Source organism: Podarcis pityusensis (genome assembly GCF_964106645.2).
Source record: "Podarcis pityusensis genome assembly, chromosome: 13".
NCBI lineage: Eukaryota > Metazoa > Chordata > Lepidosauria > Squamata > Lacertidae > Podarcis > Podarcis pityusensis.
The window spans coordinates 53,188,379-53,215,688 of record NC_138038.1 but is presented as its reverse complement, the minus strand read 5'-3'; the positions used below and the strand labels follow the sequence as shown (position 1 = coordinate 53,215,688).

Below are 27,310 nucleotides of genomic sequence, written 5' to 3'. Positions count from 1 at the left end.
TGGCCGTGCTGATGGGCTGATGGGAAGTGTGGCCCCAATGGCCGTGCTGACAGGGGCTGATGGGAAGTGTGGACCCAATGGCCGTGCTGACAGGGGCTGATGGGAAGTGTAGTCTCAATGGCCGTGCTGACAGGGGCTGATGGGAAGTGTGGCCCCAATGGCCGTGCTGGCAGGGGCTGATGGGAAGTGTGGACCCAATGGCCGTGCTGACAGGGGCTGATGGGAAGTGTAGTCTCAATGGCCGTGCTGACAGGGGCTGATGGGAAGTGTGGACCCAATGGCCGTGCTGACAGGGGCTGATGGGAAGTGTGGACCCAATGGCCGTGCTGGCAGGGGCTGATGGGAAGTGTAGTCTCAATGGCCGTGCTGACAGGGGCTGATGGGAAGTGTGGACCCAATGGCCGTGCTGACAGGGGCTGATGGGAAGTGTGGACCCAATGGCCGTGCTGACAGGGGCTGATGGGAAGTGTGGCCCCAATGGCCGTGCTGACAGGGGCTGATGGGAAGTGTGGTCTCAATGGCCGTGCTGACAGGGGCTGATGGGAAGTGTGGTCTCAATGGCCGTGCTGACAGGGGCTGATGGGAAGTGTGGTCTCAATGGCCGTGCTGACAGGGGCTGATGGGAAGTGTGGCCCCAATGGCCGTGCTGACAGGGGCTGATGGGAAGTGTGGCCCCAATGGCCGTGCTGACAGGAGCTGATGGGAAGTGTGGTCTCAATGGCCGTGCTGACAGGGGCTGATGGGAAGTGTGGTCTCAATGGCCGTGCTGACAGGGGCTGATGGGAAGTGTGGTCTCAATGGCCGTGCTGACAGGGGCTGATGGGAAGTGTGGTCTCAATGGCCGTGCTGACAGGGGCTGATGGGAAGTGTGGTCTCAATGGCCGTGCTGACAGGGGCTGATGGGAAGTGTGGTCTCAATGGCCGTGCTGACAGGGGCTGATGGGAAGTGTGGCCCCAATGGCCGTGCTGACAGGGGCTGATGGGAAGTGTGGCCCCAATGGCCGTGCTGACAGGGGCTGATGGGAAGTGTGGTCTCAATGGCCGTGCTGACAGGGGCTGATGGGAAGTGTGGTCTCAATGGCCGTGCTGACAGGGGCTGATGGGAAGTGTGGACCCAATGGCCGTGCTGGCAGGGGCTGATGGGAACAGTTTTCCAAAATGGCCGTGCTGACGGGGCTAATTGGATCCGTGGCCCAAAACATCGAGAAGGCCACCGGCTTGGGTTGCTCTGAACACCCGACACACTTTCAAAATGTCCTCTCTCTCTCTCTCTCTTTGTGGCAGTGGGAGGAGCTGAGTGGCCTGGACGAGGAGCAGAACAGCGTCCGCACCTTCGAGGTGTGCGGCGTCCGCTCCCCGAACCAGAACAACTGGCTGCGCACCACCTTCGTCCCTCGCTCGGGGGCCACGCACGTCTACGCCGAGCTGCGCTTCACGGTGGTGGAGTGCTTCTCCATCCCGCAGGTCACGCGCTCCTGCAAGGAGACCTTCAACGTCTTCTTCTACGAGGCCGACCGCGACCTGGCCACCGAGTCCTTCCCGCCCTGGATGGAGAACCCCTACGTCAAGGTGGACACGGTGGCGGCCGAGCACCTGACGCGCAAGCGGGCGGGCATGGAGGCCTCCGGGAAGGTCAACGTCAAGACCCTCAAGATCGGACCCCTCTCCAAGGCCGGCTTCTACCTCGCCTTCCAGGACCAGGGAGCTTGCATGGCTCTGCTCTCTGTCCGACTCTTCTACAAGAAGTGTCCCGCCGTCACCGTCAACTTCACCCTCTTCCAGGAGACGGTGCCCCGCGAGCTGGTCATGCCCGTGGCCGGCCGGTGCGTGCCCAACGCCGTCAAGGTCAGCGCCCGGCCGCTCAGCATGTACTGCCGCGAGGACGGGGAGTGGGCCGAACAGACCGTCACCGACTGCACCTGCGCGGCCGGACACGAGCCGTCCGAGGAGAACACCAAGTGCCGAGGTGAGGATGCCCCGCAGAGGAGGAGCGTCGTTATGATTATTACAGTGGTACCTCCAGTTGGGGACGCAGGTGGCGCTGTGGGTTAAACCACAGAGCCTAGGGCTTGCCGATCAGAAGGTTGGCGGTTCGAATCCCCGTGACGGGGTGAGTTCCCGTTGCTCAGTCCCTGCTCCTGCCAACCTAGCAGTTCGAAAGCACACCAGTGCAAGTAGATAAATAGGTACCACTGCGGTGGGAAGGTAAATGGTGTTTCCGTGCGCTGCTCTGGTTCGCCAGAAGCGGCTTAGTCCTGCTGGCCACATGACCCGGAAGCTGTACACCGGCTCCCTCGGCCAATAAAGCGAGATGAGCGCCGCAACCCCAGAGTCGGTCACTACTGGACCTAATGGTCAGGGGAGCCTTTACCTTTACCTCCGGTTGTGGAAGGGATCCGTTCCGGAGCTCCGGCTGGATCCCAAGCTTCCCGCAACCGGAGGTGTCGCTTCTGTGCATGCGCGAACGCCGAAACCCGATACTTCTGTGTTTGCCGCTTTCGTAACCCAAAGTTTACGTTACCCGAGGGTAACGTAAGCCGCGGCAGGACTGTATTTCGTCATTGATCTCAGTTATATACGTCTATCAATAATAATAATAATAATAATAATAATAATAATAATAATAATAATTTATTTATACCCTGCGCATCTGGCTGGGCTTCCCAGCCACTCTGGGCAGTTTCCAATAAAATGTTAAAATACAGTAATGCATCAAACACTAAAAGCTTTTCTAAACAGGGCTGCCTTCAGATGTCTTCTAAAAGTCTGATAGTTGTTGTTCTCTTTGACATCTGGTGGGAGGGCGTTCCACAGGGTGGGGGCCACCACCGAGAAGGCCCTCGGCTATCTATCTACCTACCTACCTACCTACCTACCTACAGGGCACCTCCACACTTGCCCATGTGCTGTGCCTAGAAAGCACAAGTCCTGACAGTTTCACGCTTGACCCACGCTTTCTAAGCATGGGTCCAGTGAGTTTCCCCCTTGACCTCCTCTCCTTTCCAAGGGAAAACCCGCGCTTCGTGATATAGCAGAACAAATGGCAATCTGGGGGAAACGCAGATTCCTGTTTGCTCTGATTGAGCACTAAAGAGCAGTTTTTTCCCCAGGAGGGAAAATGTTATTTATTCAATCTGTATACAGTGGTACGTTGGTTTACAAACTTAATCCATTCCGGATGTCCGTTCTTAAACCAAAACCGTTCTTAAACCGAGGCATGCTTTCCCTAATGACACCTCCCACCGCCGGTGCCCTTCCACCATTCGGATTCCGTTCTTAGACCGAGGCGAAGTTCTCAAACCAAGACACTATTTCCGGTTTTGCAGAGTTTGCAAACCAAATCGTTCTTAAACCGGACAGTTCTTAAACCGAGGTACCACTGTACTGCCCTTCGTCTGCAGATTGCGGGGAATGTCACAACATAAAAACACACAGACGGCAATAAATAAATAAAGGAGGCGAGTAAATGGGAAGCCAGAAAGGTGCAAAGGGGTAGCCAAGACTCTGAGCTCTCGGTGCTGACGCTGTTCAAAGATGATGAAGATTTTATTTATTTTATTTATGCCCTGCCCGTCTTGCTGTGTTGCCCCAGCTCTGTGTGGCTTCCAACACATTATAGGATGGACTCTGGCTCCCATCCAGGACTTGCCATCATGGGATCTTCTGGCACACAACTTTGTGAAGTTAATTATTGATTCTATAACCAAGGACTTCCCTCAAGCCTTTAGGGGGTTTTTTTGTGGGGGGGGGGGGTCTGACCTAAATCTACTGACTGTTGACTTCAAATGGATGAAAAAGACTATTGTGAGACCAAGGGAGAATACTCTTCTCCCTCCAGGCCATGAGTCATAGAATTGTAGAGTTGGAAGGGACCCCGACGGTCATCTAGCCCAACCCGCTGCAACGCAGGAATGTGTAGCTGTCCCATACGGGTATCGAACCTGAAAACTTGGTGTTATCAGTGCCACGCTATAAACATCATTCTCTAAATCTCCCATCGCTGGTTATGAACTGAATTTCGCTCCTGCTTTTCATCGAAGAAGTTCTCAGGTAGTGGTTCTGCCCTCACAACAACAACCCTGAAGGGTAGGCCAGCACGGGTTCGAATCCTCGCTCAGCTGTGAAAGAGGGGATCTTGAGGGGTCAGTCAGGGCCTCTTGGCTTGACCTACTTCACATAATAATAATTTATTATTTGTACCCCACCCATCTGGCTGGGCTTCCCCAGCCACTCTGGACGGCTTCCAACAAAGATTAAAAATACATTAAAATGTCACACCTTAAAAACTTCCCTAAACAGGGCTGCCTTCAAATGTCTTATAAATGTCAGGTAGTTGTTTATCTCTTTGACATTTGATGGGAGGGATTCCCACAGGGCGGGCGCCACTACCAAGAAGGCCCTCTGCCTGGTTCCCTGTAACTTGACTTCTCGCAGGGAGGGGACCGCCAGAAGGCCCTCGGAGCTGGACCTCCGTGTCCGGGCAGAACGATGGGGGTGGAGACGCTCCTCCAGGGATACTGGGCCTTTGGGGCCGTTTAGGGCTTTCAAGGTCAGCACCAACACTTTGAATTGTGCTTGGAAACGTACTGGGAGCCAATGGAGGTCTTTCAAGACTGGTGTTATGTGGTCTCAGTGACCACTCCCAGTCCCCAGTCTAGCTGCTGCATTCTGGATTAGTTGCAGTTTCCGGGTCACCTTCAAAGGTAGCCCCACATAGAGCGCATGGCAGTAGTCCAGGCGGGAGATAACCAGAGCATGCATCACTCTGGCAAGACAGTCTGCGGGCAGTGAGGGTCTCATCCTGCTCACCAGATGGAGCTGGAAGACAGCTGCCCTGGACACAGATTTGACCTGCGCCTCCATGGACGGCAGTGAGTCCAAAATGACTCCCAGGCTGCGCACCTGGTCATTCGGGGGCACAGTTGCCCCATTCAGGACCAGGGAGTCCCCCACACCTGCCCGCCCCCTGTCCCCCCAAAACAGTCCTTCTGTCTTGTCAGGATTCAGCCTCAATTCATTAGCCGCCATCCATCCTCCAGCCTCACAGGGCTGTTGTGAGGATAAAGCAGAGAGCAGGGGGAGAACAAAGTATGCTGCCTAGACCTATTTGGAAGTGAGATACAAATCTGTGGCGCGGCCGCATTGGGAACATTTCTGTGCAGTTCTGGCTGCCTCGCCTCAAAAGGGATATTGTAGAGTTGGAAAAAATACAGAAAAGCGCAGCCCACCATGATCAAGGGGATATGGAGCGACTCAATACAGTGTTTGGGGACTTTTAGCTTGGAGAAAAGGCGAGGAATAATAATAATAATTTATTATTTATACCCCACCCATCTGGCTGGGTCTCCCCAGCCACCCTGGGCGGCTTCCAACAAAGTATTAAAATACAGTGGTCTGTTAAACATTAAAAGCTTCCCTAAACAGGGTTGCCTTCAGATGTCGTCTAAAAGTCAGATAGCTGTTTATTTCCTTGACATCTGAAGGGAGGGCGTTCCACAGGGAGGGCGCCACCACTGAGAAGGCCCTCTGCCTGGGTCCCTGTAACATGGCTTCTCGCAGGGAGGGAACCGCCAGAAGGCCCTCAGAGCTGGACCTCAGTGTCTGGGCTGGACGATGGGGGTGGAGACGCTCCTTCAGATCTACTGGGCCTTTGAGGCCGTTTAGGGCTTTCAAGGTCAGCACCAACACTTTGAAATGTGCTCGGAAGAGGCGGCTTGATGGAAGCTTACGAAAGAACAGTGGGTAGAAGAAAGTTTTTCTTACACTCTCATGACACCATAACTTGTGGGAGCTGAATGCTGGGAGATTCAGGGCAGGTAAAAGAAAAATTCTTCACAGCGCAGATCAGAGTTAAACTGTGGAACTCCCTGCCACAGGAAACCAACTTGGATGGCTTCAAAAGAGGATTGGGCAAAGACATGGAGGAGGCGAGGGCTAGCGATGGCTACTAGCCATGGATGGTTCTGGTCTGCCTCCCAGCGATTCTTCCGAATCCCAGTTGCATGGGGGCTTCCCAGCAGCGCTCTCCTTGCGTTCTTAAGCTACGATATCCTTTTTGAGAAGAAGAAGAAGAGACCAGATCTGCGGGCAGGGTGCCAAAAGGGGCCACCGAAGTTTTAGCATGTGGAAGAGGCTGCCTTCTTGCGAGGAAGAGAGACCGCATTCCAGCATTCCTTGCTTCGTAGAAAACCAGGGCGGCGGATCAGGCACCAGGAAACGTAAACAGTTTGCAGGGAAGGAGCCACGTCTCAGTCAGAGAGGGATGTGTGTCTGTTGGCCGCGATCGCTGTGCTCGCTTTCAGGGACTCAGACAGATTCCCTCCTCTCGGAGTCTTTTGTCTGGCAACCCAGCCGGATGGGCGGGGTATACATAATAAAATTATTATTATTAACATCATCATCACAGCTTCTCCCACACTCTGTCCTTTGACGCCCTAAGGTTCCCCTCTGTGCGATGCTTTGAAAGCACAAGACTTCTGAAAGCATCTGGGAACTGTAGTTTTCCCACTTGTGGAGCTACGGTTCCCAGAAAATCCACAAGCAGGATTTGAACACAAGACCGGCACTCTCCCTTCCAGTGGTTTCCGGCAACTGGCATTCGGACACATTGCTTTCTGTGACTGTAGAAGTTGCAGAGCATAGCTACCCCATATTTTTCGCTCTATAAGACGCACCAGACCACAAGACGCACCTAGTTTTTGGAGGAGGAAAAAAAGAGAGAAAATATTCTGAATCCCAGAAGCCAGGACAGCAAGAGGGGTCGCTGCGCAGCGAAAGCAGCAATCCCTCTTGCTGTTCTGGCTTCTGGGGTAGCTGCGCAGCCTGCATTCGCTCCATAAGACGCACACACATTTCCCCTTACTTTTTAGGAGGGAAAAAGTGAGTCTTACAGAGCAAAAAATACGGTATATTGACAAGTAGCCATCATAGCCCTCTCCTCCTCCATGAATTTGCCTGATCCTCTTTTAAGGCCGTCCAGGTCCATGGCCACTCCTGCCTACAGTGGCAGGGAGTTCCACAGTCCTGAATCTCCCAACATCCAGCTTCCTCGGATACCCAGGACTTCTAGCATTGTGAACGTTAGAGGAAAAAAACTTTCTCTAGCCACTTCCATGCCCCGTTTTGCAAATTTCCGCCCTGCTGCCTCTCCCCTTCCCTTTTCTCTGAACCCAAAAGCCCCCAAACGCTGCAACCTGGCGTCGCCCCGGCCCCTCGATCGATTCGATGGCCCTTATCCGAAACTTCCCCAGCTCTTTCCGCATCCTTTTTCAGGCGAGGCGACCAGAACGGTGCAGGAAAACATGCGCCAAAGAATTGTGCAAAAGCATTGCAGTTTTATTTTTGATCCTTTCCCCAGCGGTCCCTGGCGCGGTTCGAAAGCAGCGAAGGGGTCTGGGAAAAGGGGTCTTTCCCCAAAGACCCCTTGGCCAGCCTCCTTGCTCTCCCAGGAAGCCCACCACTGTTTCAAGGGACCCCCTCTCCTGTCCCCAGCCTTGCAGTTGCTTTCTCTCTCGCCCTCGTTCTCTCTCCTCTGGGTCAGGAAGAACGGGTCTTTGAACTCCGGGGCGGCTGGACGGGGGCTTGCAAGCCCCCAGGAATTCCAAATATCTGTGGGGTCAAGGGTAACTAACTCCGGCAGGCGGCTGGAGTGGGGTGGGGAGGGAGACAGTCCTCAACAAGGCCTCTGGGAGTGGGGCGGACTTAGGGGGCAGCCGACAAGAAAGCTGCTGGGACTGTTTCAGCCATTGTTTACCGCTGCCTTCATTGTGAAACATCGTTTTTTTCTTCTGCGGAGGGGGGGAAAAGTGCGAAAGTCTCCTATCTTCCAGGGATAGCAAGGGTTATCCTCTACATTTGTTTAGTGAGGAGTCGATAACATTCCTGCTGTTCGGAATACACTTTTGCCGGGTTTAGCTAGTGTCCGTCCTGGGCAGATGCCTTTAGTGGCTTTTAACTTGCTTGTTTATTCCATTTCATTAATCAATCATTTCCTTTTTTAAAAAAAATTATTAGATTTTCCACAATGATAACACAAACCACAAAGCAGAATGATACACAAAAACAGGAAAAAGAAAGGGGGGGGGGGAGGGAACAATAAACAGATAAACAATAACAAACTTAATTCTTCACAAATTCAACTTTTAAACATCTTGATTGACTTCCTCAAGTCCCTCCCTTCTGAGTTTCCTTGTAATTAAAAGTAACAGCTTTCCAATATCATTATTAAACTCAAACAATTTCCAATTATAGTCCATCTTATTCACTTTTCTTAACATTCTAAATCCCATTTATTTAATTGTAACTTAGTTTAATCCTAGGCCTATTTGTTTCTTTCAAGTAATTTCTAATTTTTTACATTACAATATTTATTCAAATAGTCCTTAAATTTCCACCGTTAATCAATCATTTCCCGTGGCGCATCTCTTTGGGCTTTGGCTGTCCTTTCCAAGTGCGTAAAAGGATCCTGCAGGATCGGGCCCATGTTCTTTAGTTGTGTCTGCCTCTTCGTGGCCCCCTGGACCAGAGCACGCCAGGCACTCCTGTCTTCCACTGCCTCCCGCAGTTTGGTCAAACTCATGCTGGTAGCTTCGAGAACACTGTCCCACCATCTCGTCCTCCGTCGTCCCCTTCTCCTTGTGCCCTCCATCTTTCCCAACATCAGGGTCTTTTCCAGGGAGTCTTCTCTTCTCATGAGGTGGCCAAAGTCTTGGAGCCTCCGCTTCAGGATCTGTCCTTCCAGTGAGCACTCAGGGCTGATTTCCTTCCGAATGGAGAGATTTGATCTTCTTGCAGTCCATGGGACTCTCAAGAGTCTCCTCCAGCACCAGAATTCAAAAGCATCCATTCTTCGGCCATCAGCCTTCTTGATGGTCCAGCTCTCACTTCCATACATCACTACTGGGAAAACCAGAGCTTTAACTTTGTCTTAATCCAGGCATAGGCAAACTCGGCCCTCCAGATGTTTTTGGGACTACAACTCCCATCATCCCTAGCTAACAGAAGCAGTGGTCAGGGATGATGGGAGTTGTAGTCCCAAAACATCTGGAGGGCCGAGTTTGCCTATGCCTGGTCTAGACCTCTTTTGGCAGCTAAGACAGGCTGGCAAGGCATTAAAAGCCCTTCGCAGTCTGCCCAGGTTATGGGACTGGATCCGCTCCTCAACCCTTATTACGATCATCAGAAAGAGAAAAGTCTTATCCCAAGCCACCCCATGGAAGCGACACATTATTAGCTCTGGTTTGGGGCGTTGGGAGCCCACAGGGCACCAGGTTGGGGAAGACTGGCTGAATCGAACTGCCATATGGAAGGGCAGTCTATCTGAACATCTGCTGGAACCTAGCAAGAGCCTGCCTTTCACAGTGGCCAACCAGAGTTATATAGAGATTTTTGTTGTTTAGTCGTTTAGTCGTGTCCAACTCTTCGTAACCCCCTGGACCAGAGCACGCCAGGCACTCCTGTCTTCCACTGCCTCCCGCAGTTTGGTCACACTCATGCTGGCACCTTCGAGAACACTGTCCCACCATCTCCTCCTCCGTCGTCCCCTTCTCCTTGTGCCCTCCATCTTTCCCAACATCAGGGTCTTTTCCAGGGAGTCTTCTCTTCTCAGGAGGTGGCCAAAGTCTTGGAGCCTCAGCTTCAGGATCTGTCCTTCCAGTGAGCACTCAGGGCTGATTTCCTTCAGAATGGAGAGGTTTGATCTTCTTGCAGTCCATGGGACTCTCAAGTGTCTCCTCCAGCACCAGAATTCAAAAGCATCCATTCTTCGGCGATCAGCCTTCTTGATGGTCCAGCTCTCACTTCCATACATTTCCTTTCAGAATGGACATGTTCTTTAAGAACTTGCCATAGTTTGCTGTGGTCGACACAGTCAAAGGCTTTTGCATAGTCAATGAAGCAGAAGTAGATGTCTTCCTGGTACTCTCTAGCTTTCTCCATAATCCAGCGCATGTTTGCAATTTGGTCTCTGGTTCCTCTGCCCCTTCGAAATCCAGCTTGCACTTCTGGGAGTTCTCGGTCCACATACTGCTTGAGCCTGCCTTGTAGAATCTTAAGCATAACCTTGCTAGCGTGTGAAATGAGTGCAATTGTGCGGTAGTTGGAGCATTCTTTGGCACTGCCCTTCTTTGGGATTGGGATGTAGACTGATCTTCTCCAATCCTCTGGCCACTGCTGAGTTTTCCAAACCTGCTGGCATATTGAGTGTAGCACCTTAACAGCATCATCGTTTAACATTTTAAATAGTTCAGCTGGAATACCATCGCTTCCACTGGCCTTGTTATTTGCAGTTCTTTCTAAGGCCCATTTGACTTCACTCTCCAGGATGTCTGGCTCAAGGTCAGCAACCACACTACCTGGGGTGTACGAGACATCCATATCTTTCTGGTATAATTCCTCTGTGTATCCATAGCCCTCCCTGTATTCGCCCAGTCCTCTTTGAAAGCCGTCCAAGTCGTTGGCGACCCCGGCCTCCTGTAGCAGGGAGTTCCAAAGTGTAATTGTGCAATGTTACAAAAAACGACTTCCTTTTATCTGTCCTCACTGAAATCTCTATGGGGCCATCTAACCCCAAACTCTGCCCTCCAGCTGTTTTGGGACTACAATTCCCATCATCCCTGACCACTGGTCCTGTTAGCTAGGGATAATGGGAGTTGTAGTCCCCAAAACATCTGGAGGGCAGAGTTTGGGGGTGCCTGATCTAACCCAGGCGTAGGCAACCTAAGGCCCGGGGGCCGGATCCAGCCCAATCGCCTTCTCAGTCCAGCTGATGGTCCGGGAATCAGCGTGTTTTTACATGAGTCGAATGCATGCTTTTATTTAAAATGCATCTCTGGGTTATTTGTGGGGCATAGGAATTCGTTCATTTCCCCCCCCCAAAAAAAATATAGTCCGGCCCCCCACAAGGTCTGAGGGACAGCGGACTGGCCCCCTGCTGAAAAAGTTTGCTGGCCCCTGATCTAACCCCCTGCAGCAAAGCAAGAATCCCTGACAGACAGCCACTTCCTTTTAAAAACTCCAATGGTTATAGAGGGTTGAAAGGGACCCCCAGAGGTCATCCAGCCCAACCCCATGCAATGTAGGAATCGTAGCTAAAGAATCCCTGACAGACAGCCGTCCGACCTCTGTTTAAAAGCTTCCAATGAAGGCGATCCCACCGCCACCCTCTTAAGGTTATAGAATTCTAGGGTTGACAGGGCCCCTCAGAGATCATCCAGCCCAACCCGCTGCAGCAGTGCGGGGATCGCAGCGGAAGAATCCCGGATCGCAGCGGCCATCCGACCAGCAAGGATCCTTCTCACGTCCTCTTGTCTCTCCCTCTCGCCCCGCAGCCTGCCCGGCAGGGATGTTCAAGCCCTCTCAGGGCGAGGGCTTTTGCCAGAGCTGCCCGGCCTTCAGCCAATCAAACGCCCCGGGATCCAGCGGATGCCCTTGCCGCAACGGATTCTACCGGACGGAGAAGGACCCCGTGACGAAGCCGTGTGCTAGTAAGTGATGTCAAAGGCGGTGGCGGGGGAGAGCGGTTCGGCGGGAGCCGGGTTCCGGGGGGCTAGTATTTGACCTATGGAGCTTTCGGTGACTCAGGACCCCCAGCACCTCACGGGCTGGCTCCCCCTACGTGAACCAACCTGGATGCTGTGATCTTTGTGTGCTTCCCCCATGGGAGGTCTGGAGGGTGGCAGCACGAGGACGGGGCCTTTTCGGTGGTGGCCCCTGCTTTTGCGCTGCTCTCCCCAGGAATGATGCCCTGGCACCATCTTTAGGCGCCAGGCGGAAGTTCTTTTTCCAGCTGGACTTTGAGTGATCTGTGAGTAGGATGTCTTTATCCTGCCTTTCAAAAATAGGATTTCTCAGCATGCGCCATATACTCGCACTCGACCGCTTCGTTCTGCAGAACTGGCGCTGCTAAAGGTGTGGCCGACTGCCTGTCCTGCATCTGGAAGAAATTGATATTTTAGTGTGGAACTCTTTTTGGCGCCTGCTAAAAGCAGCCATGTAGAATGGCACTGGATGTTTCGTCTGTAGTTTATTGCTGTTTCTCATCTTTCAAACGGTTTTAGGAGTTCCTTTTCCGTATAACTTATCGTTTTACTGTCTCTCGGGCTTTAAAACAGAAAACCAAACAAGTGGTATTGAAATTTTGGGTGTTTTCCTCTTTCCTTTTGGTCCTAACGTTGGTTTTAATGTGCTTTGCTTCTTTGTTGAAAGTTACTTTTTGGGGGGAAAGGGGGAAAAAAGCAAATGAGCTTAATAAAAAATAAAACAATCGAAAGCAGCTGGAGGGCAGCAGGTTGATAGGAGAGTTGGATGGGATCCCCAAAGGTCATCCAGACGAACCCCCTGCGATGCAGGAATCTCAGTTAGACCATCCCTGGCAGATGGACACCTGACCTCTGTTTGAAAACCTCCAAGGAAGGGAGACCATTCCGCTGCAAAACAGCTCTCACCGTCAGAAAGGGACACCCAGGGGTCATCTAGCCCAACCCGCCTGCAACGCAGAGGGTTCAAGTTTGCTTTGTTTGGAGCAGGGCTGCCATGGGGGTAGGTCGGGGTCCCCCCATCCTGACCGTTGCCTCTTTCCCTCCCTCCCTTCCCCGCAGAAGGCCCGTCCAAGCCCCGCAGCCCCGAGGCCAAGATCAACGGCTCGGTGGCCGTCCTGAAGTGGAGCGAGCCCCTCGAGAACGGCGGCCGCGACGACGTGGCCTACCACGTCACCTGCTCCGAGTGCCCCGAGAAGCAGCCGTGCCGGCCCTGCTCCCGCCTGGCTTACGCCCCCCGGTCCAGGGGGCTGTGGGAGCGGTCGGTCACCGTGGAGGGGCTACAGCCCTACATCAACTACCTCTTCCGGATCCAAGCCGTCAACGGCGTCTCCGAGATGAGCCACAACCCGCCGGCCTCGGAGTCCATCAACGTGACCACCAACAAGGACGGTCAGTCACTCTCGCAGCCGGAACGGCGCAGGAATGCTTTATTATTTATACCCCACCCATCTGGCAGGGTTTCCCCAGCCACTCTGGGCGGCTTCCAACAAAGATTAAAAATACATTAAAATGTCACCCAATAAAAACTTCCCTAAACAGGGCTGCCTTCAGATGTCTTCCAAAAGTCAGATAGTTGTTTATTTCCTTGACATCTGATGGGAGGGCGCCACCACCAAGGCGGCCCTGTGCCTGGTTCCCTGTAACCTCACTTCTCGCAGGGAAGGAACTGCCAGAAGGCCCTTGGAGCTGGACCTCAGTGTCCAGGCTGGACGATGGGGGTGGAGACCCTCCTTCAGGTCTACTGGGCCTTTGAGGCCGTTTAGGGCTTTCAAGGTCAGCACCAATACAGTGGTACCTCTGGTTAAGTACTTAATTCGTTCCGGAGGTCCATTCTTAACCTGAAACTGTTCTTAACCTGAAACACCACTTTAGCTAATGGGGCCTTCCGCTGCCGCTGCGCCGCCGGAGCCCAATTTCTGTTCTTATCCTGAAGCAAAGTTCTTAATCTGAAGCACTATTTCTGGGTTAGCGGAGTCTGTAACCTGAAGCCTATGTAACCCGAGGTACCACTGTACTTTGAATTGTGCTTGGAAACGTCCTGGGAGCCAATGTAGATCTCTCAGGACCGGTTTTATATGGTCTCGGCAGCCGCTCCCAGTCCCCGGTCTAGCAGCCGCATTCTGGATTAGTTATAGTTTCCGCGTCACCTTCAAAGGCAGCCCCACGTAGACCGCATGACAGTAGTCCAAGCAGGAGATAACCAGAGCATGCTCCACTTTGGCCAGACAGTCCGTGGGCAGGGAGGGTCTCATCCTGCGTACCAGATGGAGCTGGTAGACAGCTGCCCTGGACACAGAACTGACCTGCGCCTCCATGGACAGCTGTGAGTCCAGAATGACTCCCAGGCTGCGCATCTGGTCCTTCAGGGGCACTGTCGCCCCATTCAGGACCAGGGAGTCCTCCACACCTGCCCGCCTCCCGTACTTCTGTCTTGTCAGGATTCAACCTCAATCTGTTAGCCGCCATCCATCCTCCAACCGCCTCCAGACACTCACACAGGACCTTCACCGCCTTCGCTGGTTCCGATTTGAAAGAAAGATAGAGCTGGGTATCATCTGCATATTGATGGACACCCAGCCCAAACCCCCTGATGATCTCTCCCAGCGGCTGCATGTAGATGTTGAAAAGCATGGGGGAGAGGACAGAACCGCGAGGCACCCCACAAGTGAGAGCCCAGGGGTCTGAACACTCATCCCCCCCCACCACTTTCTGGACACGGCCCAAGAGGAAGGAGCGGAACCACTGTATGACAGTGCCCCCAGCTCCCAGCCCCTCAAGACGGTCCAGAAGGATGTTGTGGTCGATGGTGTCAAAGGCTTCTGTTGCTGGACCCAAGACGGATGGGAGCTGTAGCTTTGGGTTCCAGCGCTACGTGCGAGAGAGACCGCAGGAAGCCTCCTAGGGGCTGCCTCATCGCCCGTGGCTCACGCGGCCCCCTATTTTCTCTCCCCACAGTCCCCCAGCCCGTCTCCGAAATCCAGCAAACATCTGCCAGCTCCAGCGCCGTCACTTTGACCTGGCCTCCCGTCCAGCCTCCCACCGGGAGCATCCTGGACTACGAAGTCAAGTATTATGAGAAGGTGAGCAGAAGAGGGGGGAGAGACGTCGGAAGGGACCTCCAGGGGCCATCCAGCCCAACCCCCTGCGGCGGGGGTGGTGTGTTGGAAGAGGAGCAGTTTTCCAGCGCCCTTTCACCACCCCTTTTCCCTCCCATGCAGAGCGGTGGGGGCACCATGTTTGTGAAGACGTCGGAGAACCAGGTGACGCTGAGCGGCTTGCGGCGAGGGGCGATGTACGGGGTTCAAGTCCGTGCCCGCTCGGAGGCCGGGTACGGAACGTTTGGGCCCGAGAAGGCCTTCCAGACCCAGGGAATGGGTGAGTAAGAGCTCTTAATATTAGCCTATGTTTCTTTCCCATTTGGATAAATCAATACTTCTTTCTTTTCTTTTTCATCTTTTTAACTTTTTTCTTACTCTTATATTGTGATGTTTTTTCTTCTGTATTGAATTTTTCTGTACTTACCTTCGTTGTAAATGATCCTTTACGTCTGTATTTTAAACCAATAAAGATTTTAAAAAGGTAAAGGTAAAGAGACCCCTGACCATTAGGTCCAGTCGTGACCGACTCGGGGGTTGCGGCGCTCATCTCGCTTTATTGGCCGTGGGAGCCGGTGTACAGCTTCCGGGTCATGTGGCCAGCATGACTAAGCCGCTTCTGGCAAACCAGAGCAGTGCACGGAAACGCCGTTTACCTTCCCGCCGGTGCGGTACCTACGGTATTTATCTACTTGCACTTTGATGTGCTTTCGAACTGCTACGTTGGCAGGAGCAGGGACCGAGCAACGGGAGCTCACCCCGTCGCAGGGATTCGAACCACCGACCTTCTGATCGGCAAGTCCTAGGCTCTGTGGTTTAATCCACAGCACCACCTGCGTCCCTTAATAAAGATTTACCATGGAAGGGAAAAAAAGGATAAATCAAGCACATGGTGGGGTGCATATCTGACTGGGGGCTGGTGGGAATTTCTGTCCAAAATGGCTGTGGGATGGTTGGAGCGGATCGGAACGGTACTCCAATATTCCTTACGTAACAGCAGGCAGACCAGTCATGTCCCCAGGCCCAGTTTAAAAGGCCACGTGGCTCACTCTGCCAAAGTCCTGGCTCTAGAGAAGAGTTTCTGCCTGGCGCCTAAAGATATGGGATAATGTAAAAGCGTTTGGCGAAGGTGTCAGGCGAGCCTCCCCAGGGAGAGCATCTCACAGAGGGAACGACGGTAGACATAAAACATAAAAAACCATACAGTCAAATCCTTATTGTTATTTAGTCGTTTAGTCGTGTCCGCCTCTTCGTGACCCCCTGGACCAGAGCACACCAGGCACTCCTGTCTTCCACTGCCTCCTGCAGTTTGGTCAAACTCATGCTGGTAGCTTCGAGAACACTGTCCCACCATCTCGTCCTCCGTCATCCCCTTATCCTTCTGCCCTCCATCTTTCCCAACATCAGGGTCTTTTCCAGGGAGTCTTCTCTTCTCATGAGGTGGCCAAAGTCTTGGAGCCTCAGCTGCAGGATCTGTCCTTCCAGTGAGCACTCAGGGCTGATTTCCTTCAGAATGGAGAGGTTTGATCTTCTTGCAGTCCATGGGACTCTCAAGAGTCTCCTCCAGCACCAGAATTCAAAAGCATCCATTCTTCGGCCATCAGCCTTCTTGATGGTCCAGCTCTCACTTCCATACATCACTACTGGGAAAACCAGAGCTTTAAATCAAATCAAATTTAAGTCAAATCATAAGGAGCTGGAAAACAGAAGAATTAAATGATGTCAAAAGGCATCAAAATGGTTTCTCATGTTGCATTTTAATGATGTAACGTGCGCTGGGTGCTCAGTAAATCATCATAATTCTGATAAATTTCTCTCTGCTCTTCCAACCCCGTAGAGTCGGGAAGCAGCACAGAGAAGCTGGCCCTGATTGTGGGAACAGCAGCGTTGGGGTCGCTCCTGGTCCTGGCCGTGATCATTGTGGCCATCGTCTGCTTCCGGTAAGGTGCCGCGTCCCAGAGCTGGCCGAGGGGATGTGATTAACCGGAGGTTGTGGGAGGGGCTAAATGGACAGTGGGAGGAGCCAGCTGGAGGGCTGATGGGAGCCGTACTCCAAAATTACTGTGCTGGGCAGGGAGGATGGGAGCTGCAGTCAGGCTCTGGAGGGGCAGAGCGCAAAGGAAATTCAGACAGTGATTGACGCCTCCCTTTGGAACGCGGTTGTGGGGGAGGAGCTAAAGGGAGGGATAGTGGGCGGAGCCACCGAGTTGGCCTTGACGCCATCTTGTTTCTTCCCTTGGGCAGCCGCCAGGGGTCGTCCAGGTCACGGGAGCAAGAATACTCCGACAAGCCTGGGCAGTACCTGATTGGACACGGTGAGTGAGCAGAGGCGGGCACTGTGGTGATGTCGGTGGGAGGAGCCTGGGTGGTGGGAGGAGCTAAGGCAGAAAGTCCCGCAAGGGGTGGCATGTTTGAGTTAGTCCTTTGCCAGCTCCGAAAGCGAAAATTCCTGACATGCCCTGGTTTTCGGATGTAAAAATGGCATCGGGGGGGGGGGAGTTTTGCTGAATTAGCAAAATGTTGGGAAACTCGGATGGATGGCAACGCGATGGGAAAAGCGGCAGAAACAACTCCCAAATCTAAAAATCACTTTTAAAAAGGTCAACAATTTGGGTTTGTCCCCCCCAAAAAATGCTCAATGACTCTGTGGACGTCAGGAAATATGGCAAACCTACGAAAGGGGTATTTTTTTAAAGCCCTATACGGCCTAGGACCCTTATATCCACGGGACCGCCTCTCCTGGTATGTCCCACGGAGGACCAGGGTTTTCAAACAAAAACATCTTGGAGGTCCCGGGCCACAGGGAGGTTAGGCTGGCCTCAACCAGAGCCAGGGCCTTTTCGGCCGTGGCCCCGATCTGGTGGAACGCTCTGTCCCAAGAGACTAGGGCCCTGCGGGACTTGACATCTTTCCGCAAGACAGAGCTGTTCCACCAGGCCTCTGGCCAGGGCACAGCCAGACCCCCTCCTTCGGTAATCCTCATAGAACTCTAGCCCAGTGGTTGCCATCAATTTGATTCAGAATTGATTTTAGAATGAATTGATTTTAGAATGCTGTGTTAATTTTATTGTTGTTAGCCGCTCTGAGCCCGGCTTTGGCTGGGGAGGGCAGGATGTAAATAAATTATTATTATCATTATTATCATTATTATTATGTTTATTATGTTTATGGTTCCTCCCCTCTCCAGGCACCAAAGTCTACATCGACCCTTTCACCTACGAAGACCCAAATGAGGCTGTGCGCGAGTTTGCCAAAGAGATCGACGTCTCGTACGTCAAAATCGAGGAGGTCATTGGCGCAGGTAAGGACCGACACCTTAGGTTGCAGTGGGTTGGGCTGGATGACCTTTGGGTGTCCCGACCCTTCTATGATTCTAAGTCACAGGCGATCGTAGTTTTGACCTTCACCTGCCTGAGTCTGGCTCCTGCATCGGGGCCAGGTTTCCTCCCCGCTTCCCCGCGAAAGCCCGGCGGGGGATCCCCGCCTGAACGGACCCCGATCTCCCTGCTCCCTCCCCTGAGTCTCTCTTCCCGCAGGCGAGTTTGGGGAGGTTTGCCGCGGTCTCCTGAAAGTGCCCGGGAAGAAGGAAATCTACGTGGCCATCAAGACCCTGAAAGGCGGCTACACCGAGAAGCAGCGGCGGGAGTTCCTCAGCGAGGCCAGCATCATGGGGCAGTTTGAGCACCCAAACATCATCCGCCTGGACGGGGTCATCACAAACAGTGTCCCCGTCATGATCGTCACCGAGTTCATGGAGAACGGAGCCCTCGACTCCTTCCTCCGGGTAAGGACGGAGGCCGGAGCCAAGAGAGGGATGGGGGGTGCAGGCCAGAGGGGGTAGGGGTCCCCTGATACTTGTAATAAGAAAAGCTTGGGAGGCTTTTGCCCAACCTCACCTTAATAATAATAATAATAATTTATTATGTATACCCCGCCCATCTGGCTGAGTCTCCCCAGCCACTCTGGGCGGCTCCCAATCAAGTGTTAAAAACAATACAGCATCAAATATTAAAAACTTCCCTGAACAGGGCTGCCTTCAGATGTCTTTTAAAGATAGGATAGCTGCTTATTTCCTTCACATCTGAAGGGAGGGCGTTCCACAGGGCGGGCGCCACCACTGAGAAGGCCCTCTGCCTGGTTCCCTGCAATCTCACTTCTCGCAATGAGGGAACTGCCAGAAGGCCCTCGGCCTTAACACCTGAAGACAGCCCTGTTTAAAGGTAAAGTTAAAGGGATCCCTGACCATTAGGTCCAGTCGTGGCCGACTCTGGGGTTGCGGCGCTCATCTCGCTTTATTGGCCGAGGGAGCCGGCGTACAGCTTCTGGGTCATGTGGCCAGCATGACTAAGCCGCTTCTGGCGAACCAGAGCAGCGCACGGAAACGCCGTTTACCTTCCCGCCAGAGCGGTACCTATTTATCTACTTGCACTGGTGTGCTTTCAAATTGCTAGGTTGGCAGGAGCAGGGACCGAGCAACGGGAGCTAACCCCGTCGCGGGGATTCGAACCACCGACCTTCTGATCGGCAAGTCCTAGGCTCTGTGGTTTAACCCACAGCGCCACCCACGTCCCAGCCCTGTTTAGGGAAGCTTTTAATGTTTGATGCATTACGGTATTTTAATATTTTGTTGGAAGCCGCCCAGAGTGGCTGGGAAAGCCCAGCCAGATGAGCGGGGTATAAATAATAAATTATTATTATTATTATTATTATTATTATTATTATTACTGTAATCTCAATGGAGGCTTCTTCACCCGAATTCCCCAATTTGTCACTTCTTTTGGCTGCATCGACTCCGAGCAACTGACAATATCTTTACGAAACACATGCAGACATGGGAAGCATACATGAACACACGTAGACAAGGACAGCATATATAATATATATAATTATTTTTGCTTCATACGCAGCTTGATGTTTTGGCGGGTGGGTTGTCGAAAACATCTGGGGAGGGCCTTGAGTCGACGAAGGGTTAAGTTTCCACTGGGCGGGCTGGCTCCCCTAACGCGGCCTTTCTCAATCTGGAGGGGGTCCCCAGATGTCGGGACTACAACTCCCATCATCCACTGGCCGCGCATGCTAGGGATGATGGGCGTTGTAGTCCACCAACATCCCACGGCTGAGAAAGGCTGCCTGTAACTGTTCCTAAGGCTCCTTCCCTGTCTTGCTTTTCCGCAGCTGAACGACGGGCAGTTCACCCCCATCCAGCTGGTGGGGATGTTGCGGGGGATCGCGTCCGGCATGCGCTACCTCTCTGACATGAGCTACGTCCACCGGGATTTAGCCGCCCGCAACATCCTGGTCAACAGCAACTTGGTCTGCAAAGTCTCCGATTTCGGCCTGTCTCGCTTTCTCGAAGAGAATTCGTCCGACCCCACCTACACTAGTTCGCTGGTACGGAAAATTGGTTTTGTGTTTTCCCCACTCTCGATACTATTCTATTCTATTCTGTTCTGTTCTGTTCTGTTCCTTATTTGTTTCATAAAATGTGCATACCGCTTCATTGCAGAAGGAAACCTCAAAGCGGTTTACCAAAAAAGGACAAAACTATTGCTAAAAGATGTACAACCATCATTTAAAACATGCAGAAAGTTAAATGTCAGCAGAGTTGACGTAAACACAAGCAGTAGGAAATAACTTAAAGGGAGTAAGAAGGTTAGATTGGTGAATAGGTTTGAATTGGTTACGTGGTAAGACTGCGATATAAAATAAGGAACCGCCGGGGGGGGGTCAAAGAAAAAGCAGGTTGAATTTGTTTAGATTCAATTTTTGTTGTTGAAATATTGTAAAATGCAAAAATGGGAACTTTTTTTTTTAAAAGAAAAATGCAGAAAGTTAACACCGCAGTAGAACAGAGCAAACCAAATTTAAACACAGGCTTTCTGAACTTCTGGGTAAAAAGGTAAAGAGACCCCTGACCATTAGGTCCAGTCGTGGCCGACTCTAGAGTTGCGGCGCTCATCTCGCTTTACTGGCCGAGGGAGCCGGCGTACAGCTTCCGGGTCATGTGGCCAGCAGGACTAAGCCGCTTCTGGCGAACCAGAGCAGCGCACGGAAACGCAGTTCACCTTCCCGCCGGAGCGGTACCTATTTATCTACTTGCACTGGTGTGCTTTCGAACTGCTAGGTGGGCAGGAGCAGGGACCGAGCAACGGGAGCTCACCCCGTCGCTGGGATTCGAACCGCCGACCTTCTGATCGGCAAGTCCCAGGCTCTGTGGTTTAACCCACAGCACCACCCGCGTCCCTAGGGCTGCCTAAATGAGAATGCCTTCGGCAGGCGTCAGAAACAAAACAGTGAGGGCACCTGTCCAATGTCATTAGGCAAGGAGTTCCAAAGATTGAGTTCTTACAGATGTAGATGAGGTATCAGGTGGCAATTTTAGCAGTGCTGGTTCCCCAGATCTCAGCAGTCAAAGGGGCGCATGTGGGATCAGGTAGCCTTGTAGGTGAACTGGTCCCAAGTTCTTAAGGGCTTTGCATAATAGTAGTTACACCCTGAATTCGGAACGGCTTTGGTCCAGCGCAGTGAGCGACAGGGCCGAGCGGGAATTCGAACCTGGGTCTCTCTCAGGTCCTGGTCCACCACTTAAGCTCTGCCTCTCACGAGGAACCCAGGCATCCTGGGAGACGAGATGAGGGCCAGCGCCTGGGGTGTCTGTGTGTCAGAAGCCTCTGCCGCGCTCCTCTTCTTTCATTGGTCGATCCTCCTGATCTCTCTCCTCAGGGCGGGAAGATCCCGATCCGGTGGACAGCCCCGGAAGCCATTGCCTTCCGCAAGTTCACCTCCGCCAGCGACGTCTGGAGCTACGGGATCGTCATGTGGGAAGTCATGTCGTTCGGGGAGAGGCCATATTGGGACATGTCAAACCAGGATGTGAGTGCCTCCCCTGCCCTCATCCAGCCTCCCCTCATGCCCTCAGATGTTCTGGACTACAGTTCCCATCAGCCCCTGGGCAGAGCAGCCATTTTGGCCTACAGCTCCCATCAGCCCCCAGCCAGCGGGGCCATTTTGGCCTACAACTCCCATCAGCCCCCGGCCAGCGGGGCCATTTTGGCCTACAACTCCCATCAGCCCCCAGCCAGTGTGGCCATTTTGGCCTACAACTCCCATCAGCCCCCAGTCAGCACGGCCATTTTGGCCTACAGCTCCCATCAGCCCCTGGGCAGAGCAGCCATTTTGGCCTACAGCTCCCATCAGCCCCTGGGCAGAGCAGCCATTTTGGCCTACAGCTCCCATCAGCCCGTAGCCAGCAGGGCCATTTTGGCCTACAACTCCCATCAGCCCCCAGCCAGCGCGGCCATTTTGGCCTACAGCTCCCATCAGCCCGTAGCCAGCATGGCCATTTTGTCCTACAGCTCCCATCAGCCCCCGGCCAGTGTGGCCATTTTGGCCTACAGCTCCCATCAGCCCCCAGCCAGTGTGGCCATTTTGGCCTACAGCTCCCATCAGCCCCTGGGCAGAGCAGCCATTTTGGCCTACAGCTCCCATCAGCCCGTAGCCAGCATGGCCATTTTGTCCTACAGCTCCCATCAGCCCCTGGGCAGAGCAGCCATTTTGGCCTACAACTCCCATCAGCCCCAGCCAGGGCGGCCATTTTGGGCTGCGGCTGGTTGGAGCCTGATGGGAGTTGTAGTCCCTGCTTTTGAAACCTCTTATCGGCTTACAGATAAGCAACCTCTCCCACATTTTTTTCTCAGCCTGCCACCCCCCATTTTATTTTCTGATGATCCTCTTGTCGGATGGCCCTCTGTTGTTGTTTTTTTTAAGCTGAGGTTCATGCGTGGCAATGGGTTTGGACTAGATGTCCTTCAGGGGCCCCTCCCATGATTCTGTGATTCTGCCCCCCAGGTGATAAACGCCATCGAGCAGGACTACCGGCTCCCGCCCCCTACGGACTGCCCCACTTCGCTGCACCAGCTGATGCTGGACTGCTGGCAGAAGGACCGCAACACCCGGCCCCGATTCGCCCAGATCGTCAACTCCTTGGACAAGCTGATCCGGAACCCGGCCAGCCTCAAGATCGTCTCGCGGGGGAACGGAGGGTGAGTCCGGATGAGGCCCCTGCCCTCTTCCCCGGGGAGATCTGGCCTCGGAAATTACTGCGCTTGCTGATTATTCTGCATTGCAGTTGCAACCTTCCTCCCCCCCAAGGATATGTAGTTCTCTTCCACCCCCACTTTAATTCTCACAACGCCCCTTTGAGGTAGGCTAGGCTATGGGCAAGTGACTGGCTCCCACAGGCCAAGTGATTTGACCCCCGCTGTCCCGGGTCCAACGCTCTAACCACTACACCACCGCTGCCTCCCCAAGGAAATAGCTTCCAACCAGGAGATGCCATCGAGGATTGAACCCGGGACCTTCCGCTCACAAGGCAAAGGCTCTGCCATTAAGCCGCAGCCCTTCTCTAGGACTCTATGTGGGGTTGGGGACCCATATCTGGGCGCTTGCAGACACGGTCAGATTTCAGAGATGGCCGCCCCGGGATAATTGACCATTGCAGAATCATAGAGTTGGAAGGTACAGGCAACTCCCCATTTACAGGAGGTCAAGGCATAATAATAGTAATTTATTATTTATACCCCGCCCATCTGGCTGGGTTTCCCCAGCCACTCTGGGCGGCTTCCAACCAAATATTAAAAACAATACAGCCTCAGACATTAAAAACTTCCCTAAACAGGGCCGCCTTCAGTTGTCTTTTAAAAGTAAAACACAGTGGTACCTCGGGATCCGTTCCGGAGCTCTGTTCGCATCCTGAACAGAATGTAAGACACAACAGCGCGTCTGTGTGTGCGCGGGTCGCGTTTCGCCGCTTCCGCACATGCGTGTCATGTAATTTTTGACCACCTGCGCATGTGCGAGCGGCGAAACCCGGATGTAATGCGCTCCGTTACCTCCGGGTCGCCACAGAGCGCAACACAAAAGCGCTCAACTTGAAGCGTATTTATCACAAGGTATGACTGTAGTTGTTTATTGCCTTGACATCTGGTGGGAGGGCGTTCCACAGGGTGGGAGCCACCACCAAGAAGGCCCTCTGCCTGGTTCCCTGTAACTTGGCTTCTCGCAATGAGGGAACTGCCAGTAGGCCCTCGGAGCTGGATCTCAGTGTCCGGGCTGAACGATGGGGGTGGAGATCCTCCTTTAGGTCTACTGGGCCTTTGAGGCCGTTTAGGGCTTTCAAGGTCAGCACCAACACTTTGAATTGTGCTCGGAAACATCCATTGCCTCGAACCCAGAACGGGCACAGAAAGGGACAAAAATGGCGTCTAGCAATCCCACCAGCATTTGAGATTTTCTAAAGGGTTTTTGAGGGTTTTCAGAGGGTGCTTGCAGGCTTTTCCCACAGCGTTCCCAATCCATGCGATTTCACGTGCCTTGGAACGTAACCCCCGTGTAAATGGGAGAGTTCCTTGTTTGTTTGTTTTTCAGCCAGTTATTTTTTTAGCGGTTTTCCATAATTTTTAACAAATCGTGGTGCAAATCAGCGCAAATTTAATACGGATTTAAAGGCTGACTTCCGTGATTCTGTGGCTTCTGTCTCCCTCACCTTCACCACCGTAACCCCACTGAAACGGCTGCTCTGCTCTCTCTCTCTCTCCTTCCGCCCCCCATAATCTCAGGCCATCCCACCCCCTCCTGGACCAGCGCCTGCCCCATTACTCCTCCTTCGCGTCCATCGGCGACTGGCTCCGCGCCATCAAGATGGGGCGCTACGAAGAGAATTTCGCCGGCGCCGGGTTCACCTCCTTTGAGCTGGTCAGCCAACTCTCCACCGAGTGAGTGAGCCTGTGGGGCAAGGAGGGTCCCAAAACCCTTGTGGGTGGGGAGACGGGGCAGCGAGTTTGAGATGCGGCGGTAATGCCGCGCTGAAATCGCAACTGTGGTTCCCGCACATCGGGGTTGGACTAGATGACCGCATGGGGTCCCTTCCAACTGTGGTGACTCCTCTCTCCTCCTCCCTTGGCTTTTCCTCTCCAGAGACCTCCTCCGGATCGGCGTGACGTTGGCCGGACATCAGAAGAAGATCTTGTCCAGCATTCAGAACATGCGTGTTCAGAACAAGTCCGGCTCCTCTTTGGGACCCTACTGACCGTCCAAAATTATTGCGTTTTGACCGCTCTTCCCCCTCCTCAATCAAACGGTGACGATTGTGGCCTCTTGACTTGGGACATCGGCTGCCTCCCTCCTTCCTGCTTATTTTTCAGTTTTGGAACAGCATATTCCGTGGGGAGTAATTCGGCTTTCTCTCTCCCCCGCCACGTATCCTCTCATCCTTTGGCACAGAAAGGGATGGAAAGATAATTTAACTGTTCAAGCGCGATGAGGATAGTCGTTCTTCTTCGTCCTTTTTTGCCAGTCAAGTTGCCACAAACACAAAGGAGTCGCTTTTGGTACCCGCCGGGCCGCTTTTCAAGATGGCCGACCGCAGCGCCAACAAAGATGGCCGCCAAACCCCCAGCGTCTTCCGTCCCTGCCGTTCCATGGGCCTCGGCGTCTTCGCGTGACCTTCCGTGGTGCCGAAACGTCTGAACGTTGGAAAAGCCAAAGATGGCCTCCCGCCGGCCAAGTTTCCCGGACTGCAGTTCGCGCCGCAAAATGGCCGCCCTCCCGCTGTCTTCCGGAGCGGCTGGCCTGTTTGTTGGAGGTTGCAAGGTGGCCGCCTAGTGGGAGGAATGAGGTGGCGAAGGAAAGGGAAATGACATTCCTTTGCCACCGGGCCTTCAAGATGGCCACCCCCTTCTGCTTGGTGGCAACGTTTTCAAAATGGAGGCTGTTGGATCACTGTCTTTCTGCCATTTTGGGGTGTGTTTTAAAAGCTTCGGCCCACCATGGTGCTGTATGGAGGATTTGTGTGGGATGATCACCAGAGGCCTTATACAATTTGTCGTCCGTCCTTTTGGGGTGATGGGAGGGTGGCCGCCCGTTGTCTACCGATTTCTGGAAATGGGGAGCCTTACTTGAATCTAAATGGACATATTCCATTATAATAAAGGGACGGAGGTCAAGGTTTCTGCACACTTTGACGTGCAGCCCCTGACTCTCCCCGTCCCGAAAGCCAAAGAGGGACTGTCATTGGCATGCCGCGGGCAGTGCCGCATTCGCCAGAGTGCAACTTGTCGCCACATCCTCGCAATGCTGGAGGGAAACGGCAGCTGTGTAGTGATGTCATCAGGAGCAGGAGTGATGTCACCTCTGCCTGCCGAATCTCTGAGCTTTCAAGGACGTGCATGCCACAGAGAAGGGTTAAACCGCCGCGTTGAAATAACCATATGACAATCAGAAGACTCTGCACTTTCTGATGATGTCACTGTGATGATGTCACAGGAGGGGAAAGCGAAGCTTTTGCTCTGGGATATCTCAAGCTGCGTTTTAATGGTGTTCGCCACTCAAGACCAATAATAATCTGGAGACTGTTAGGGATGTCCTGGCACTGGACTGCGATGTCATCGTGGTGCGAGAGCAAAACCGTTCTCTCTGTGACGTCATCTCCGTGTGACTGCAGGTGTCGGGAGAACCGGCGGCCGACACCAAAGCCGGTGGAAGGAGATGCCTGGTTTCGCTCTCTTGATGACATCGAAACAAAGTGCCTCCAGATAAAGTGTGGGCGCTGAGAGGTGATGTCACGGGAACAGGCCTGTGATGTCGTTACAAAGCGCTTCTCTTTTGTATCATTTTGTTAACCTTCATATTGAAGGTGGTGATTTTGCTTTTTATTAAAAAAACAAAAAAAGTATATGAAACCGAGGGGAATATTGCTGCCTGGGTTGGGGGGGGGGGTGGAACAGGGGACGGGAATTGTCATGGGGGGGGGGGGACAGAATTTGATGCTGCAATTATACTCCCTTATTTTCTGAAACAGAAAGTGTCAAAAGGTTCCAGGGTCCCAGGGTGCCAAATTTAAAGCATTGGGTTCCAGATTCCACAGCAGTTGGGATTTCCGTTCCCACGTCTACCTAGAATCGCAAACTTTCTTTTTGTCTCCCAGCAGGAAAAGTGGCTAGTAGCCCGTGACAGCCATATTTATCCTACACAAAATTGTCTTAGTCCAGGCATAGGCAAACTCGGCCCTCCAGATGTTTTGGGACTACAACTCCCATCATCCCTATCTAACAGGACCAGTGGTCAGGGATGATGGGAGTTGTAGTCCCAAAACATCTGGAGGGCCGAGTTTGCCTATGCCTGGTCTAGACCTCTTCTGGCAGCTAAGAAAGGCTGGTAAGGCATTAAAAGCCCTTCGCAGTCTGCCCAGGTTATGGGGCTGGATCCGCTCCTCAACCCTCGTTACGAATGTCAGAAAGAGAAAAATCTTATCCCAAGCCACCCCATGGAAGCGACACATTATTAGCTCTGGTTTGGGGCGTTGGGAGTCCACAGGGCACCAGGTTGGGGAAGACTGGCTGAATCGAACTGCCCTATGGAAGGGCAGTCTATCTGAACATCTGCTGGAACCTAGCAAGAGCCTGCCGTTCACAGTGGCCAACCAGAGTTATATAGAGATTTTTGTTGTTTAGTCGTTTAGTCGTGTCCAACTCTTCGTGACCCCCTGGACCAGAGCACACCAGGCCCTCCTGTCTTCCACTGCCTCCTGCAGTTTGGTCAAGCTCATGTTCATAGCTTCGAGAACACTGTCCCACCATCTCGTCCTCCGTCGTCCCCTTCTCCTTGTGCCCTCCATCTTTC

General features: G+C 53.0%; 1 protein-coding gene across 3 annotated transcripts in view; it reads left to right on the top strand.

Moving 5' to 3' along the window:
* EPHB4 (EPH receptor B4) overlaps positions 1–26,378 on the top strand; it is a 54,099-nt gene extending 27,721 nt beyond the window's left edge. Inside the window, exons 3-16 of one of the 3 annotated variants that reach the window (XM_080979675.1) lie at positions 1,285–1,966; positions 11,328–11,483; positions 12,597–12,926; positions 14,493–14,617; positions 14,756–14,912; positions 16,470–16,572; positions 16,877–16,947; positions 17,820–17,933; positions 18,169–18,416; positions 19,808–20,023; positions 21,356–21,505; positions 22,481–22,674; positions 24,250–24,405; positions 24,608–26,378. In XM_080979675.1, coding sequence (XP_080835801.1) covers positions 1,285–1,966; positions 11,328–11,483; positions 12,597–12,926; positions 14,493–14,617; positions 14,756–14,912; positions 16,470–16,572; positions 16,877–16,947; positions 17,820–17,933; positions 18,169–18,416; positions 19,808–20,023; positions 21,356–21,505; positions 22,481–22,674; positions 24,250–24,405; positions 24,608–24,719 — 2,814 coding nt within the window. In that variant the 3' untranslated portion in view covers positions 24,720–26,378. Of the gene's footprint in view, positions 1–1,107; positions 1,967–11,327; positions 11,484–12,596; positions 12,927–14,492; positions 14,618–14,755; positions 14,913–16,469; positions 16,573–16,876; positions 16,948–17,819; positions 17,934–18,168; positions 18,417–19,807; positions 20,024–21,355; positions 21,506–22,480; positions 22,675–24,249; positions 24,406–24,607 lie in introns of all 3 variants that reach the window. The other 2 variants (XM_080979674.1, XM_080979673.1) reach the window with 2 other exon arrangements.
* Positions 26,379–27,310: the final 932 nt, after the last annotated feature.